Below are 15092 nucleotides of genomic sequence, written 5' to 3'. Positions count from 1 at the left end.
CAGAAGAACGATCTTACGACCTAGAAGGGACACCTTGTAAAGCTTTCAGGAAAGGCCTGTAGAACCTACTTCGTATAATCTCCTGGCAAAACCAAATAAATCGGAAGTAAAAACCGAGGCACACTACACAGACAGAGCCCGTATTACAAAACAACACTTTGACCGAGTTTTAATGTTACCTGTCTGGCCATATTCTACAATACAGTAGGTCTAATCCTCCTGTCCTCAGGTTACAGTCCAGACCACATGAACACAAAGAGGTAACTAAACAAGATAGAGAGGTAACTAAATCCACTGGGGAGGTTGGCTCAAAGCCTTCTCATTTCTCTGGGTGCTAATCTGAAGTTCCTTCCTCCATGAGACTATCCGCCCACTTTGGCAGAACATTCGTGTAAAACCAAAATTTCACATATGCAACTCCCAAGTCACCCATCTGCCTCCACCCACCTTATTTTGGGGGTTGAAAATCTGTCACAGGAGCAAATGTTACGTCCCATGATTTGAGAGCCAAGAATGATCCAATAGAACGCTTAAGTTCACCCGAACTGCGTTAATGGGGTATCAGTGCCTTGTTCCTATTTTTCCCCCTTGTGTTTATCAGTATATTATTTCTATGTGTGTGCATATATGTGTATATAAAACATATTGAATTATCTTTCATATTCTTAACTTTTTGAAAATTGTGCTTAGTTTTCACTTTGGATAATCATCTTTTTGATAATTTATCATCATAATGGCTCCAGTGGAAACAGATATAATTACTAGTTTGTAAGGTAGGTAGTCTTACTGGGCACACCGAGCAATTGTTAAGGAAGTTGTGAAACGCGAACGAACTTCAAAGTCAAAAGCCGGGCATTATTTTTTTGGCCCCTGCCGCTTCACGTACTTTGTACCGCCATTACTACACTTGTCTTCCGCCCGGGAACTTTGCACCTAAGGGGAGCAAGGAAAACTCGCAGGTGCCTCCCCGGACCCGGCCCCACGCCAGGGCGAGAACACGCCCTCGGTCCCGGCCCGCCCGGCACGAGGCTGAGGTAATCACTCGATTCCGGGGCGGGGCAGCACAGCCCGCCGCGTACGTGCCCCCGCTGACCCGCCCGCCGGCCGGCCGGCCAGTGCACCCAGCTCCCGCCGCCCCGCACCGGCCGCCCACTCCGCAGCGGCGTCTCGGCTCCCGACCGCGCCGGTCCGCCCGGCGGCCCCTAGTCAAGCCACCCGCCCTTGCTCGCCGCCACCAGGACGGCCCGCCACCTCTTCCAGAGGCTCTTCTCCGTCCGGAGAATGGGTAACTCCGCCTCCAACATCGTCAGCCCACAGGCGGCCCTACCGGGCCGGAAGGAGGCGATCGCCGTAGCGGGTAAGGACGCGGGCACGCACAGAGGGCGCGGTCGTCGCCGCTACGCACGCGCATTCTCTGGCCGCCAGAAGGGAGCCGGGGGCCAGCCTCGGGAGGGTCGGCAGCCGGCGTTCTGCGCAGGCGCGGAGGGCGCTGGCAGGGGAGGGGGCCAGGGGTAGCTACTCTTTCTTTGTTTGGGTTCTCACCAGCTAAAACAACGCGAAACACGTTGACTGGACTTACTACGGTGATATAATTCACCTACAGTGCAAATACCCCGGCGGCTTCAAACTTCGGGCGGGAAAAGCACTGACCCAATTTTCGTCCTTTCCCACGGTGTGCATCCCCTTTCCTTTTGGCACCGGCCGCTGGGATGCAGGCCACTTGCAGCGGTGCTGCGGCGTTGTGTTGTCACTGGAAGCAATGGAATGGTACAGAACGATGAATACTGCAGTTTTGAAATTGTTTCTCACTTCACTGTTCTGGTTGTAGGAATTATCCTCAGGCTACCATTATCCTCCAGGACTGCCCGGTTTCCCCCAGTTGGCAGGAGCTGCCCCTGGCCCTGTGCTCCCGGGTTTGCCTGTGTGTGTCAGCCATGCAGAAGAGCTGTGCTTTCCAAACTTAAAAATAATTTTCCAATCTCATACCAATACTTCTGGAGAGTATAATAATATATATATATATAATAAATAAAAGTGAAATGCTAGAAAAATGAAATAAAATGAATAAAAATGAAAGAAAATATAATAAAAATGAAATGCTAGAAACTGCTCTAAAAGTTTCGAAAGCTTAACTCTAATTTCTGTCTCAGCCCCATAGAAGGTCGCAGATAGCACGTGTCCACCAACCAGAGGACCATACTTTTTGAGAAGTATTACCTTGGTGCATTGCTTCTCAAAGTGTAGTCCCAATGATATCTTTTAAATACGCCCTTCCGGTGATACTAATGCACTTGGTAGTTTGTAAACGGCTGCCTTAGAGGTGTTGGAGGATTAAGCGGTGATTAATCTTTTACATATGGCTCGATGCCAAGATAAATCCTGCATTTACAGTTTTCTAGGGATTCTTTCATATTTCTTTTCCTTAAAGAATTGTTGAGTATATATAGGAGGAGGTCATTCTGAGGGTCTGTGTATCATACACAGTACTCAGTATGAGAATGGAAAAGGTAGAGGTCTTTGGATTTGAGGCAGTTTGGGAACTGATGCTGTGTGACCTGTTTCTCATTCACCTACATTAGCAGTTCTGTTTCCTGTGTCTCACATCACTTCACTCCCAGCTCGTTGATAGCCTTAAAAAGCTTATTTTATTTTTGACTCAAATTCAGAGAATGAGTTTCGGAAAAAAAAAAAAATCCAAATTATCTTTAACTCTGTCTCTAAATTACATAACCCCATTATCTAAACTTTATCTTGAAAAAGAATTCTCATTTAACAAACTAGGATCATAAATGGATATTTAAAGGCAATACTTCTCAATGCTGAACTTTCCCAGCTTGTATGAAACTTCCTCTTTACACACTACAGTGTCTGTGGTATGTCCTCCTAGACATCTAAAAACAAACAAACCAAAAACTCCTGATCAGATTTCCAAACTGGTTCAAGGTTAAAACTGACCACAATTTAGTTCTCCTTTATCTTAACCAAAGTCTTCCCACTCAGTTCTTTAGTATATAAATGACACTTCTGGTAAAAGATTAACATGACAGAAACAAGCCAATGATTTCTTTTTCTATCCGTCTAATAACTCTGACTGCAAAACCTCAGGACTTGGTTCTTGTCCAGGCTCTTCTGCCTTTTTATATAGCCATGCGTACATTGCTATATCTGGACCAGTGAACTGTTTTCTTTGGTGTAGGGCCAAGCCTATAAGGCACATGTCCTTTTTGTTCAGCTGTTGTAACTTCCACCCCCTCAAATACGTAAATTTTAGATTGTGGCCTTTCCTATCTCTACCCCTGGTACTGCTGCCTTGACAGGTTGCCGAAGGTTCTGATTGGCCCAAGAAATGGGCAGTGTTACCTCTTTGGTGGGTTTTCAGTGGCTGTAAGATAGAAGCTTAGGGACTTAATATTATTGTTTTGAAAGTTAAATTCATCTCTACTCCAACCTCCAATCTGTTTAACAGCTTTTCACCTTTCTGTATTACCTCTGTCTATGTCTGTTGTTATTTGCAACCTACCCTTAGTTAATTTATAAAGGTAACATGGTTTCAGGAAAAATACTAATGATATTTTTATTTTGTTCTAGAACAGGATGCACTAATTTAAAAAATTCATATGGAAAAATAAGCAGGAATAGTTAATGGTAACTGTAAAAGAAGAACAAAGAGGGACAACTAGCCCTTGCACGTAGTAAAAGTGAAGCTTAATATTTTAACAGTGTGGGACTGGTCCATGAATAGATAGGTCGATAGAAAGATCAGAAATTCTTAAATACGTACGAGAATGTAGCATATGGTACAGGTGACATCTCAAATCAGTGGGGAAAAGATGGAATATTCAATAAATGGTTATGGGACAACTGAGTAGCCATATGGAAAACAAACAAACAAACAAAAAACCAAAAAAAACCCCCACCAAAGTTGGATCTGTACTTCACATCTTAAACCAGGATAAGCTCCAAAAGATGTATGTTGATAATAGCTCACTCTTATTGAGTGTTTACTATATGCTGGACACTGTAGTAATTGATTTACATTTACTAATACATTTAATCTTCACAACAACCTGAGGAGGTGGTAACCTGTTACTATCCCCACTTGTAGGTGTGGAAACTGAGGCCTGTAGAGTTTAGGTGACTTATACAAGGTCATATAGCTAATAAGTAGTGGGATATGACTATAGGCAGTTTGCCTCTAGGGTTTGTGATCTTAACTACTATATGTACTGTTTTTTCATTTAGTTAAATGTAAAAAATGAAATAATTTAAGGATGAGCAAGGGAGAATTCCTTTAGAAAGGAAAGCCTTTTTAACCATGACTTGAAAATCAGAAGACTTAAAAAACTGATAAATTGGATCACAACAAAATAAAAATCTTCTGCAGGCAAAAATTACCGCAAGCAAATTCAAAAGACAAACTGGGGTAAATATTTGCAACTCATATCGTAGGTGAAGGACTAATCTCCCTAATATATAAGAAGCTTCTAGAAGATAATAAGAAAACACCAACATCCATTAGAAAAATAGACAAAGGTTATGAGCAGTTTACAGAAAAGGAAGTATAATTGGCTCTTAAACATATAAAAAGATGCTCAGCTTCATTCATAATGAGGAGAATGCAAGTACCATTTTTCATTCTTCAGACTGGCAAAAATCCAGAAATTTGATGATACACTTTGTTGGTAAATCCTTAAGGGAGAAGACACTCTTGTACATAGCTGGCAAGAATGTAAATTGGCTCAACTCTTATGGAAGGCAATTTGGCCATATCTGTCAAAAATTTAAATGTGTATACCTTTTGACCCAGGAATTCAATTTCTGGGAATTTATCCTACAGATATACTTGCATTCCTGCCAAATGATGACTGTACCAGGTTATTCACTGCAGCTTTTCTTGCAGTAGTCAAAGATTGGAAACAACCCAAACGCCCATCAATAGGGGCTAGTTAAATTAATTATGGTTCATCCACACAATGAAATATGCAGCTGTAAAAAAGAACATGGAATATCTATATGAATGGGTATGGAGAGATTGCCAAGCTATAGTGTTAGGTGAAAAATGCAAGGTCAGAACAGTGTTATATGTTAACTTTTGTGTGAACAGGGAGGATAATAATAATATTTATGCACAAAGAAACTTTGGAAGGATAGATAAGAAAGTAATGGCCAAGGAGAGGGCGATGCAGTGAGCTGATGGTGGAGGGGAGACACAGGTGGGAGACTTGACTCCGTGCTTTTTTTTAACTTTTGGTTCTTATAATGCGACTGCATTATTGAATTATGTAACTCCACTTTGAAGATGATCTCTTTCTGCTGTTTTTAGTCTAACTGACCACCTTACTATCATCTTTTTTTCATCCCTATTTCAAGTTCTTTTTTTTCTTTTTAAATTTTGCTCTTTTTCATGTCAAGTTCTGTTTTTCTTCCCCAACTTGCTTTTGTAATCAAAATCCACATTTTGGCGTGATTTAAAAATCTAAATTTAGAGGGTGAAATTGGAATAAGTTAATCCAAATCATTTTACATTTCATAAATATTCATTTTTATTGAAGTGTCAATTGTGGTGGCATCATTTATACAAAGAAAAGATCCTTGGGGACAAATTCCTTCCACTATTATGTAGAAGGCATTATGTGTATTTCTTTTATTTTGAGTGATGTACATAGACTTTTAAAAGAAAATCATGGAAAACAAATTTCCTTTTAGAAAAATTTTCACCAGTGTGTGATTAACTTCTAAATTGTAGGACACAGAGCTATTATCTCTCCTCTTTGCATCCTGTCTAAAGCTCTTTATTTTACCCTCTGTTTCAGAATCCTCAGTACTTTCCTGAAGTCCCTGGGATAAGGGTATTCCATATCTCCCACCATCTGACCCTTACCTTCCCAGCCTTTTTTCCTACTGTGCCCCTATAGAACCCCATCTTCTGGCTAGCATGTGTTTCAGTGTTTTGCCTCTGGAAACATTCATGCGATTTTACCCAAGTGGGTTCCACACGCTAATCTTTTCATTTAGTCATTCATTAAATGTTTATTAAATGCCTGCTTGGGTAAAATATTGTGATTTCCATATATCCTTATCCTGTTCTTCCTCAAAACTTGCCCTGCTTGAATTCCATGTCTCCTATAAACCCATGCCTTTCCTCTCCAACCTAAGCAATCCCTTTCTTCTCTACTAGACAAATAATTTTGAACTATTTTATGAATTCTTCTATCAGATCTTGCATTGCTACTGCGGTGCTTTTTTGCTACCCAAGTTATTAAATCTCTGTCTTATTGTAGTAGGGGCGGGGTGGGTGTGCAGCCGTTATCACGAGACCTTTAGCGCATCAGTTAGAGGTCCCACTCCGCCAACAGTCAGCCTGACAGTGGTCCTCAAGGCAGACAGTGCAGTGAGAGGCCGATCGTGGCCGTTTCCCCGGAGCCCTCCAGGCCCTCCGGCCTTGGGGCTGGCGGGTGAGCTGGGGGCTCAGGGACAGGCTGAGGGCTATGTCCCGCAGAGCCCCAGAGCCCATGCCACGGCTGCCTGCTGGCCGGGCCCAGGCCTTGAGGCAGCAGCGAACATCTCCCTCATCCCCACCTCTGCTACCTAAAGGGGGTGGCTGTCTGCATGGGTGGCAGTCCACGGAGGCCTCAGCAACTGGAGTATACGGACACTGCCATCAAGGTAACAGCTTCAGCCAGCTTCAGCCTCTCTGTTCAAGTTTCAAAAATTGGTCCAGCTGAGATCAGTTGTCTACCCCTAGGAGGTGGCCATAGGTCAGGGTTAAGTTGCAAGGACATTGCACAGCATTACTTCAGGTCCACCTCTGTGGTTGGGCTACTCTCAAAGAAGGGCAGTTGTCGTGAGCTGGGAATTCACCTGATGGGTATTTGCTACAAGAGGTATTACATTGATCCTACACAAATGATTCTCTCCAGTTTAAATGCAAAGCCTGAGGGCCGGCTGGATCCTGGGTGCCTTGCCCCCTCAGTGATGACAGCTGGGCAAGGTCTGGGGACCTGGCCCTGAGGGCAACGCCAGCTGAGATCTGACTCTTTAGCCCGGCCTGGGCACTGGCGGGAGGACCCAGACTGGGTGCTGCACAGACGCTCCCGGGGAGGGTAACCGGCTGACGCAGGGACCCCCCCTCCTCTCAGCCAGGGCCTGGACCTCGGAGGGCGAAAGTTGAGCCTTGGGACCTTGCCTTCTCTTGTCAGGACAGAGAATAACATTTGTTTCGGTGAAGGTTTACAGGAACATCGTGACCTGACGTGACCCAACCTCAGGAACAAAGGATCTGACACCAAGAAGTTTCGACAGCTAACCACGCGCCTCCCTCACCTTTCCTATAAAAAGGCTTTGCTGAAAGCATTCTGGGAGTTCGGGGTTTCTAAAGCATGGGCCGCCTGTCTCCTCGCATGGCCCTGCAGTAAGCCTTTCTCTGCTCCAAACTCTGACGTTTTGGTATTGTTTGGCCTCACTGTGCGTCGGGCACACAGACTTGTGTTTGATAACATTATCTCCCCATATGAGTGTGAGCTCCCCAGAAGGATGTCTGTCCAGAGTGGGGAGCCATGTTTCACTCCTTAAAGGGAGGGGCTGGACCATGTTTGATACTTATTTTATCCTGTAGTGTGTAGCACTTCACAAAGGGTACTGCCTGCCTGCATCAGACACTCAGTAATGTTTTGTGGATATTGGGGGAGAATGTGGTTAATGCCTGAAAACAAAGACCAAAAAGGTGGTTTTTTTATGTGACCATCGTGTGACCAATGGTGACCCAGAGAAGCTAGCAAAAACATAATATGTTTTATCCATGGGGTACATATTCTGAATTTTTTTTCCACTAGTGGTGGTGGATTTGTGCTGATTTCAGAATTCCCTCTCAATCACTCTTGTGACCAGTGGTAAACTTTTCAACTGGCCAGGATGAATGATGGGAAGCCCCTTGTCTTCAAATCTCTGAGCAGGGACGTGCTAGGGACCTGCAGCAGCGGTGGGGAAAAGGGTGTCATGCTCAGCACAGCCCTTGGGGGGCCCCATCCTGCTCCCCTCTGGTTCAGGGGACACAGCAAGCCCCTGTATCAGCTGGAGAGGGAGGAGAGTGACGACAGCTGGGTGAGGAGACTCAGCCTGTGACATGGGTCCCAAGAGAGCCAGCAGCCTCCAGGCCCTCAGCAAGGACCAGAGTGAAGGCCTCTTTGCTGAGCTTGGTCTGGCCCCTTCACAGACCCCAGTGGCCTGGGAGCCATCCCCCCTGCTGCCTTGGCAGATGACCAGGCCCCTTCTCATACTACAGCAGCTGGCTGTAGCCCCTGCCATCCTGTGTCAGCCCAGATCTCGAACTCTGGCACTGTACGAAAGACTGAATTCTGCAGAAGATGGTTTCAGGCTGTCAATGTGAGGAAGAAAAGTTGTGGATCTTCTACATCCTATTCTTTCATCTTTCTTCCCTCATAAATCTGCAGTTTGTCTGAGAGCATCAGAATATCTAATGTTTTATGAAATAGTAGCATTAGAGTACAAACTACTTCAGGGCAGGATTTTGTCTTATTCTTTGTGTCTGGAACACAGTAGGTTGACAATAAATATTTGCTGAATGACTGTAGCATGTTATGTTGTGATCTCTTTGATGGGCAGGCCCCTCAAAGGCATACCTGTGTTGTGATACAGAATAGATAGTCAATAGCTGTTTGAATGGGTTCTAGGTACTTTCTCCATAAGCATCTTAGCTGTAGACATCTTTGCTGCAAGCATTTTTTGCTGCAGAACTAACTGGCAGTTTTGCTGTGAAAGATTAAATAACTGGTTGACAATTTTTGGTTTGACAGTTTGGTTTTAACTGGTTGAAATGCGTTAGCATTTCTTCCACTTAGTGACATTATTGATGGCTTTACTGAGCTGACAGATGACAGTGATTTGCCCCAAGAGTAGGTTTTTTAGTTTGAAACACACTGCATTGGAGGAGGAAGAGGCTAAGGACCTCAAAGGTGCAGAGTTGAACCATGTTTCCCATAGAACTTTGGAACATCTATCAATGGACATGTGCCAACATGCTAAGAACACACAACAGAGTAGAGGCTTTCACAAGGCAACACAGAGCTCAGTTACAAATGCTCATGCTAGTGTTTGGAAACTGATACCCCTCTTAATGAAGGAAGAAATTTTAGTGAAAATTTGTCTGATGCTGAACAAGGAAATGAATCAACAAGCAAGAATAAAGTATAGAACGCAATGAATGAAAGACTTGGAAGACGAGTTTTCAGGTATAACCCACAAAGTAAAATCAGTTATTTGGGCAGTATCGCCATGAATCTACACTTCTCATGTTTTATTACGTCCTTTTTAATGTCCCTCTTTTATTTTTCATTATTTTATCTTTCAGGGCAAAATTGCCTTACGTCCAATTAGTTAACCCAGTGGAAATGTTTGTGGCAAAAATGCATCGGGGGCTTCCCTGGTGGCGCAGTGGTTGAGAGTCCGCCTGCCAGTGCAGGGGACACGGGTTCGTGCCCCGGTCCGGGAAGATCCCACATGCCGCGGAGCGGCTGGGCCCGTGAGCAATGGCCGCTGAGCCTGCGTGTCCCTCCGGAGCCTCTGCCCCGCAGCGGGAGAGGCCACAACAGTGAGAGGCCCGTGTACCGCAAAAAAAAAAAAAAGCATCAGGCAACATTGTCTCTGGCAAGAATGCTTATGAAAGCACTGGACACGGGTTGAGTAATGGAGAGGAGAATAGCACATTGAAGAAGACAGGAAGGGTGGGCACCTGGGGACTTGGGATTGCCACTGTTTGCTGGTTTCTGTGTTAATAGTCTTTCCTATTATACCGGAAAAATGTGTTACCTAGTTAGCATTTCGACAGCCAAATGGAAATGTATGTGATAAGGAGTGGGCCATATTTGAAGAATGGAGCATCAGTCCACCCTTGGTACGTGATGGCAGCCTCCTTAGCTGTCACTTCTTCCTTCCTGGAGTTCAGAGCATCAGCCCAGGCTCGGCTGCACAGAGCTGAGTTTTCTCCATGCTGCCCAGACCTTTGGTTACGTCAGATTTCTAGTAGGCCGTGGGTTTGTCATCATGGGGTAGTTCAGTCATTTTAACTTGCGTCTATCTCCTCACCAACTTTTAAGCTAAGAGATGGTGAGAGGTTGGGAGAGTCTGACATCTGCCTTGTCTTTGAATAAGTGGAATTGGCATTTGCTGGCATCACCCCTGTCGTTGCCTGCATTTTACTGCTTTACTCTTTGTACTGTCTTCTCCTGGCTGGCTGGCTAGCTTCTTCCCAACCACTCTTATCTGTGCATGGCTTCTGAAAGCTAGATCTCATCTTGCAAAAGTTCCGCTTCCCATTTCCAAATTCTTAGAGGATATGTATGTCCGGCCATAACCCCAAACTCAGTTCTAAGACCAAACTTACCATTTTCCCTTCAAAACACTGGATACATATTTTAATTTCCCCATTTCTGTCCTGGCACTACTCTCCCCCAAACCTTAGCCCCATTCATCTTTGATCCTTGCCTCTGTATTTAAACTAGTCCTCTTCCAGTGAGTCTTGATTGTTCCTTGCCTTCTGTATTAGTCAGGGTTTTCCAGAGAAACAGAACAATATATATATAGTATGAGGGACTGGAGCACATGATTATGGAGGCTGAAAAGTCCAAGATCTGCTGTCTGCAAGCTGGAGGCCCAGGAGAACTGGCGGTATAATGCAGTCCAACCCTGAAAGCTGAGAACCAGGGGAGCCAATGGTGTAAGTTCCAGTCTGAGTCTTAAAGCCTGAGCACAAGGAACATCTGATGGCAGGGGAAGATGGATATTCCAGCTCAGACAGAGTGACTTCCCCCTTCTTCCATCTTTTACTTCTAATCTGATTGGATTGAATGAGCACCCCCCCCATATTGGTGGGATCGTCTTCTTTACTCAGTGTACCAACTCAAATGCTAATCTCTTCTGGAAGCACCTTCACAATACACATGGAAATAATGTTTTACCGGCCATCTGGGCATCCTTTAGCCCGGTCAGCTTGGCACAGAAAACTAACCATCACACTTGCCTTGTTCACTGCTTTCAGCCTTCCCAGTCTGTCACGAGCACCACTACCAGGCATCTGTTTAAACCTCAGATTTCTGTCACTGCTAAGAAAACAGCGGTAACTGTGAGATCTGGGTGATGACTTTCTTCATCCTGAGGTTAGAAACATTCTTTGACTTGCCTCTAATCTCAGTGTTCCTGATCTCTGCTTCCACTGCTGAGGCTGACTTCTACTCTTAGTACCTTCCTCTGGGAAGTTTGCTTTTTTCCTCACAGCCCATCTCAATCTTCCTGGGCCTTTCAAGGCTAATCTCAGTTCTTCCCCTTCCATGCTGCCTTTTGGGGACTGTTTCAGCATAGATTGCTCTCAGAACTGGAGGTGGAGCTAGGGCTTTGAGGCCCTGTTTTACACTTTCATTCCAATGTGTCTTCTTAAGGGATGTAAAGGTTGAGTTCCTTTAATGCATTTGGAGCTCAGAGATTGCCATGTTCTCCATGGCGTTTCCTGAACTTCTAACCTGGTTACGGTGCCCTGTGGGCATGACCAGAGCTCTTGGATTACAATGGTCAGGCTGCTTGGTCTTCTGCTAACTTCCTCTCTGGATGTCCTATCAAAACGTTCTTCCCATTTGGTGAGACACTTGACTACTTTGATCATGATGCTGTTAAAATAAGCTGAGACATATTAAAACTTTTAAGAGTCTATCTGAGCAAAAACTGATTGGAATTGGGCAGTATCCCATCTAGCTGATAGAAAGGGGCTCTGAGGAGCTGTACAAAATGAAAGATTTTTATAGCCAGAAGGAAGCGGGAGCAAGGAAGTTGTACTAGGCAGGGTGGTCATGGCAAGGTTACTTTCCTCTACGGGATGGCAGGAGATTCCTGATTGGTTCTTAAACCGTTTCTCTCTCATTTCTGGGAGACCCAAAACTGTAGCCAAGGTAAATCTTGGTTTGGTGATGTGGGGCTTAGCATAAGTGACTTTATTTGGGGCCTATCTTTTGTTGGTTTTTAAACAATGCCAAATGCTTGATTTTACCTTGACCAGAGACGGCCATAGCCTCTGAACCAGCTGGGACCTCTTCTGTAAGCTGGATCGCTTCTAAAATGTTGAATAAGGTTATTGCCCTTCACAGAGAAAGACATGGTTCCTTACTTTCTGTAGGACTTCTGTACCATTTCATGTGAGCATATCTACAGAGTTTCTCAGCAGGGTATATTTCTGATCCACTATCTTGTTGAATAAGTGTGTTAAGTTTACGTTATAATACAGCAAAGACTGGTAATAGTGAAACTGGAAGAAATGTAGAGTTACAATATGTTTTGATGACTATATTATTATTACATTTTTAAAAAATGAGGAATGAAATTCAGAAACATTGAATGTCTTCCCAGAGCATGTATATGAAATGAATTCTTTTGAAAATATTACCATGGTAAGGTAATAACATTAGCGTTGAATTTTCCTCTGGAACTTTTTCATATTTTAGCTTTAATTTTTTTTTTTTAATTTGTAGTTTACTCTTAGGTAATTTATAGTTTGCTTAGGTCAAACACAATGTGAAAAATTAAAAAGCATTGTTCACACGAGGCCAAAAATTATTCTTTGGCCAACTGAAGAAAATTTGATATTTTAACAGACGTACTGTAGTTAGCAGATGAAAAGAAAACCACATTAGGGTTTGCCGAATGAATCAGCCAGCTTTCAGAGTCCCGGAGAAAGCACTGCATGGCTGCAAACCTCCATTTCCTCATCTCTTCTTAAGAACCAATTCATGAAGAGCTACGTCATCTAGCAGGAAGCCCAATGTAACAACTCCTGCTTGGTCCCTGGGGTTCCTGGCCCACCACTTAGCAGTCCTCGCACACCGAGCTGTGTGCACTGGCACGAAGCAGCCACACGGAGCTGCCCGCTCCCCCCACCGAGGCTGCAGCTGGCCTGATAACAGCCCTGCTCACCAGCTCACCAGGGTCTCTCCCTGACAACTGGAGGCAGGTTGCCGGGAAACCACATCCCTCCAAGAGGAGACCCTGCACCCAACTGCCTCTGCATGTAAAAGAGGTTGGAGGAGACCCTTGCAGATAACTTTATTTTCAGAAATTAAAAAAAATTTTTTTTTCTTTTTCAGGATGATGCTCATCCTAAGAAGTGCTGTGGATTTATTTTGATAAATGGAATAAAAGGGAATAATTATTTTCTGGTGAAAATTAGGTGTTGGATGAGTAAGATTATATAGCTGTTTGCTGCAGTAGTTTGGGGGAAACATATAGGAATAAGCTATATAAATTTAAATACGAATTTCCAGGGGCAAGATATGAACCAGGGGATTTATATGAATATGATGGAACTTAAGCTTTAACTATTTTGGTTCATTGAAAGCCCAATGATTATTTTTTTCAGAATAAGGAGATTGATTAAAGAGCTGAAACCTAGGTTTCTTTTTCTGTGTATGTTTGCTTTGGAACTTGTAGGATGGTTGATAAACTAAATTGATATAATTAATAAAATGAAGATTCTCTACTGTTTACTCTCTTAGAAAGGAACCAAGGGGTCTTTGCTCTCAGCCTCTGGTTTCTCTTCCCAGGAAGTCTGTAATAGGCTATTCTCGCTGGTCCTACCCCCAGTCTTGAGATGGCTTCTCTTTGCTTCAGGGCCTTTATTACTTAAACCTTAATTTTTTTTTTTTTGCGGTAAGCAGGCCTGTCATTGCCGTGGCCTTTCCCGCCGCAGAGCACAGGCTCCGGACGTGCAGGCCCAGCGGCCACGGCTCACGGGCCCAGCCGCTCCACGGCACGTGGGATCCTCCCGGACTGGGGCACAAACCCACGCCCCCTGCATCGGCAGGTGGACTCCCAACCACTGTGCCACCAGGGAAGCCCAAACCTTAAATTTTTATTCATATTTTTGCTCAAAGTTTGATCTGTAAGTTTTTAATCATTTTTATCCTCTTCTCCCAACTTCCCAAGTAACCACTGTCCAAAACCAAGAGAGCATTCTTCAGTGCCTTTCTCCATATCCATAAAATGATATGTAAACACTCACATTATTTATTGTTGGTATTTTATAAAAATGAATCAACTTATATTCTCTGTATCTCACTTTTCTCACTTAATAGTACCTTATGGAAATATCTCCAAGTCAGCTGGTATATCTTAACATGTTCTTTTTAACAATATTAATAGGCTTAATTTTTTGGAGCAGTTTAAGGTTTACAGAGAAGTTGAGTGAAAAGTACAGAGAGTTTCCATATGCACATGCCCCTCCTCCCCAAGTTTCCCCTGTTGTTAACATTTTGCTTTAGATGGTACATGTTACAATTGATGAGCCAATATCAATACATAATTATTAACTAGTCCATACTTTACATTAGGGTTCATTCTATGTGTTTTGACAAAATGACAGGTATCCGCTGTTACAGTATCATACAGAGTAGTTTCACTCACCTAAAAATCCGCGTGTTCCACCTAGTCTTCCCTCCTCCCTGATGAACCCCTGGCAACCACTGATCTTTTTACTGTTTCCATAATTTTGCCTTTTCAAAAATATCATATAGTTGGAATCATATATTATGCAGCCATTTCAGGTTGGCTTCTTTCACTTAGCAGTAAGCATTTAGGGTTCCTCCATATCTTGATAGCTCATTTCTTTTCAGTGCTGAATAATACTCCGTTGTATGGATTTATCACATTTTGTTTATCCATTCACCAGTTGAAGAGCATCTTGGTTGCTTCCAAGTTTCGGCAGTTATGAATAAAGTTACTGTAAACATTCTTATGTAGGTTTTCGTGTGAACATAAGTTTTTAACTCCTTTGGGTGAATACCACGGACCACAATTGCTGGATCATATGGTAAGAGTATGTTTAGTTTTGTAAGAAACTGCCAGACTGTGTTCCAGAGTGGACCGTTTCCCATTCTCGTCAGCAGTGAATAAGATTCCTGTTGATTCACATCCTTGTCAGTATTTGGTTTAGTCAGTGTTTTAAATTTTAGCCATTCTAACAGTATGAAGTGGTATTTCATGGTTGTTTTAATTTGCAGTTCCTTAATGACATATGATGGACATCTTTGCACACGCTT

General features: G+C 43.5%; 1 protein-coding gene across 4 annotated transcripts in view; it reads left to right on the top strand.

Annotated features, from left to right (window-relative positions):
- Nucleotides 1–893: 893 nt before the first annotated feature.
- Nucleotides 894–15092, top strand: part of MSRA (methionine sulfoxide reductase A) — a 383087-nt gene continuing 368888 nt past the window's right edge. For 2 of the 4 annotated variants that reach the window (XM_089912747.1, XM_089912746.1), the window contains exon 1: nt 895–1357. In XM_089912747.1, the coding sequence (XP_089768873.1) occupies nt 1282–1357 (76 nt within the window). In that variant the 5' untranslated portion in view covers nt 895–1281. Of the gene's footprint in view, nt 1358–15092 lie in introns of all 4 variants that reach the window. The other 2 variants (XM_089912745.1, XM_089912744.1) reach the window with 2 other exon arrangements.

The sequence above is a fragment of the Delphinapterus leucas genome, chromosome 6, assembly GCF_059928025.1.
Source record: "Delphinapterus leucas isolate spDelLeu-1000000601 "Yukka" chromosome 6, BTC_Dleu_Yukka2, whole genome shotgun sequence".
Taxonomy (NCBI): domain Eukaryota; kingdom Metazoa; phylum Chordata; class Mammalia; order Artiodactyla; family Monodontidae; genus Delphinapterus; species Delphinapterus leucas.
The sequence above is the reverse complement of the archived record's forward strand: the minus strand, read 5'-3'. Positions and strand labels throughout refer to the sequence as shown.